Source organism: Trypanosoma rangeli, assembly GCF_003719475.1.
Source record: "Trypanosoma rangeli strain AM80 chromosome Unknown Tra_15.4_contig_00546, whole genome shotgun sequence".
Taxonomy (NCBI): domain Eukaryota; phylum Euglenozoa; class Kinetoplastea; order Trypanosomatida; family Trypanosomatidae; genus Trypanosoma; species Trypanosoma rangeli.
Genome location: NW_021706273.1, coordinates 1 through 1,715, shown reverse-complemented (window position 1 = coordinate 1,715; position 1,715 = coordinate 1). Strand labels below are relative to the sequence as shown.

Here is a 1,715-nt window from a genome sequence, read left to right as displayed (position 1 = left end):
CGGCACTGCAACATATCGAGTCGCTGTGGTCTTGTCTGCCTATCCTCAAACCGCAAAGAGAGAGAAGAATAAAACACATGAGGGCGGACAAGCACACAGAACAAAATGACAGGACATAAAAAACAAACAAAAAGACGACCGGCAATACCTAATGCAGCGCCGCAACCCACGCAGCAGCGTGCCACTGAAAATATGCTGAAAAAAAGAATTCCGTCCTTCATGATGTCCTCCCCCACCCAAAAAAAAAAGGAAAAAAAATTGTTTGTTTCATTTCAAAGGGGTCCTCCTCGTGTCCACGCCCATCATTTATATTTCACTGGAGGTCTTCGGCGTGTTGCTGCTGCTCTCCGCGGCCCCTTTCATCAGTGCATCACAGCGGCAGAGTGCTGTCGCTCGTGTGTGGACGCGAAGGGCGCAAGCCGTCACGAGAGAAACCCGCGCCTCCGTGCAGAAGGAGGACAGAGCAAAAACAAAAGAAAAAAAAGATATTAATTGTGTAAATAATAATAAAATGAAAAACAAAAACAAAAAACAAAAAAAGATTTCTCACAGACATCAAAAAAAAATTTGAGTTGCACGCGTAATCCACTTCGGCGCCGCAACCCCCTGATGTCTTCTACTGCTTAGGCAAGTGCCCCAACGCCCCACACACCCAGCAGCACCAGCAGCAGCAAGGGAGCCGTATTCCCACGCACAATGACGCCACCATCTGCCTTCAGCCTCGACATTATGCCGCTGTCAGTAATCAGCGTCGTCCAGTCCCGAGAGGCAACGCGGCCCGCTTTGGGGGCGTTCTCCTTCGGCTCGGAATCCTGTGCGCCGGCATCCTCCTCACTCTCTTCTTTTGGCGCATGATCCGTCGGCTGAGTGCGAGAGACGTCAGAGCCCTGGGCTTTGTTATCTGTGTTTTCGTGCTTTTCAGTCTCCATCACATCTTTTGCCGCCTCCCCTGCTGAAGTGCCCACAGCAGGTGGCGTTGGCGGTGTGTCATCACGAACAGGTACAGTGGGGAGAATTTGAGGCGTTCCCTCTTCACCGTATCTTCGAGGGCAAACATCTTGTTTCTCGGCAATGGAAGCGTCCACCCTGGTTGTTGGCAACAGCCTCGTGCAAATTTGGTTTTCACTCAAAAGCGAATATTTCAGCGTGAACGCAACAGCACTCTGGTTGGTGTTACACACTGCATTACACTTCCGATCTTCATATTCTTCTTTGGCATCCCAGCACACAGGACAATCCGGAAGATACATGACGCGCCCACTGTGGAAGTTCTTACACGGCGTCCAATTACCCTCGCCAGCAAAACGCCAAAGAAAATTACCATCAGTCCGGTTACAAGATACTTGCACCACCACATCCGCATCTGCTGCCGCCGTTGCGCACACAGACGAGAAGCAGCCGCACAGCAGCGCAAGAACCGCAAAAGCGCACACTGCACGGCACCGCACCGTCGTCATTGCCATCCGTCGCGGTATTAGTGATGGTGGAAGTAGTAGAGACGCTGGGATCAGTGAGCTGCGAGGCAGTGGGGAAGAGGAAAAAAGGAACAAGAAGGCAAGAAAAATAAGTAGAGGTAGCAACAAGTGCAGGAAAAAAAGTGCAAGCAGAAATAACGAACAAAAAAAAACAGGCGGCCCACAAAGTTCACGCGCATAGAAGATTCCGGACCCACCCACGACGGAGCACCCTCACCACACCGTGCGTGGAACACGACA

The 1,715-nt window shown here is 51.1% G+C and overlaps 1 protein-coding gene across 1 annotated transcript, besides 1 other annotated feature; it reads right to left on the bottom strand.

Moving 5' to 3' along the window:
* Positions 1 to 464: 464 nt before the first annotated feature.
* Positions 465 to 538: a microsatellite.
* Positions 539 to 623: 85 nt separating this feature from the next.
* TraAM80_09268 (mucin-like glycoprotein) lies at positions 624 to 1,463 on the bottom strand (the record flags this gene model as incomplete). The annotated part of the gene is made up of 1 exon (XM_029385961.1): positions 624 to 1,463. One exon carries the CDS (start codon positions 1,461 to 1,463, stop codon positions 624 to 626), a length of 840 nt encoding a protein of 279 aa, XP_029234281.1.
* Between the last annotated feature and the right edge of the window lie 252 nt (positions 1,464 to 1,715).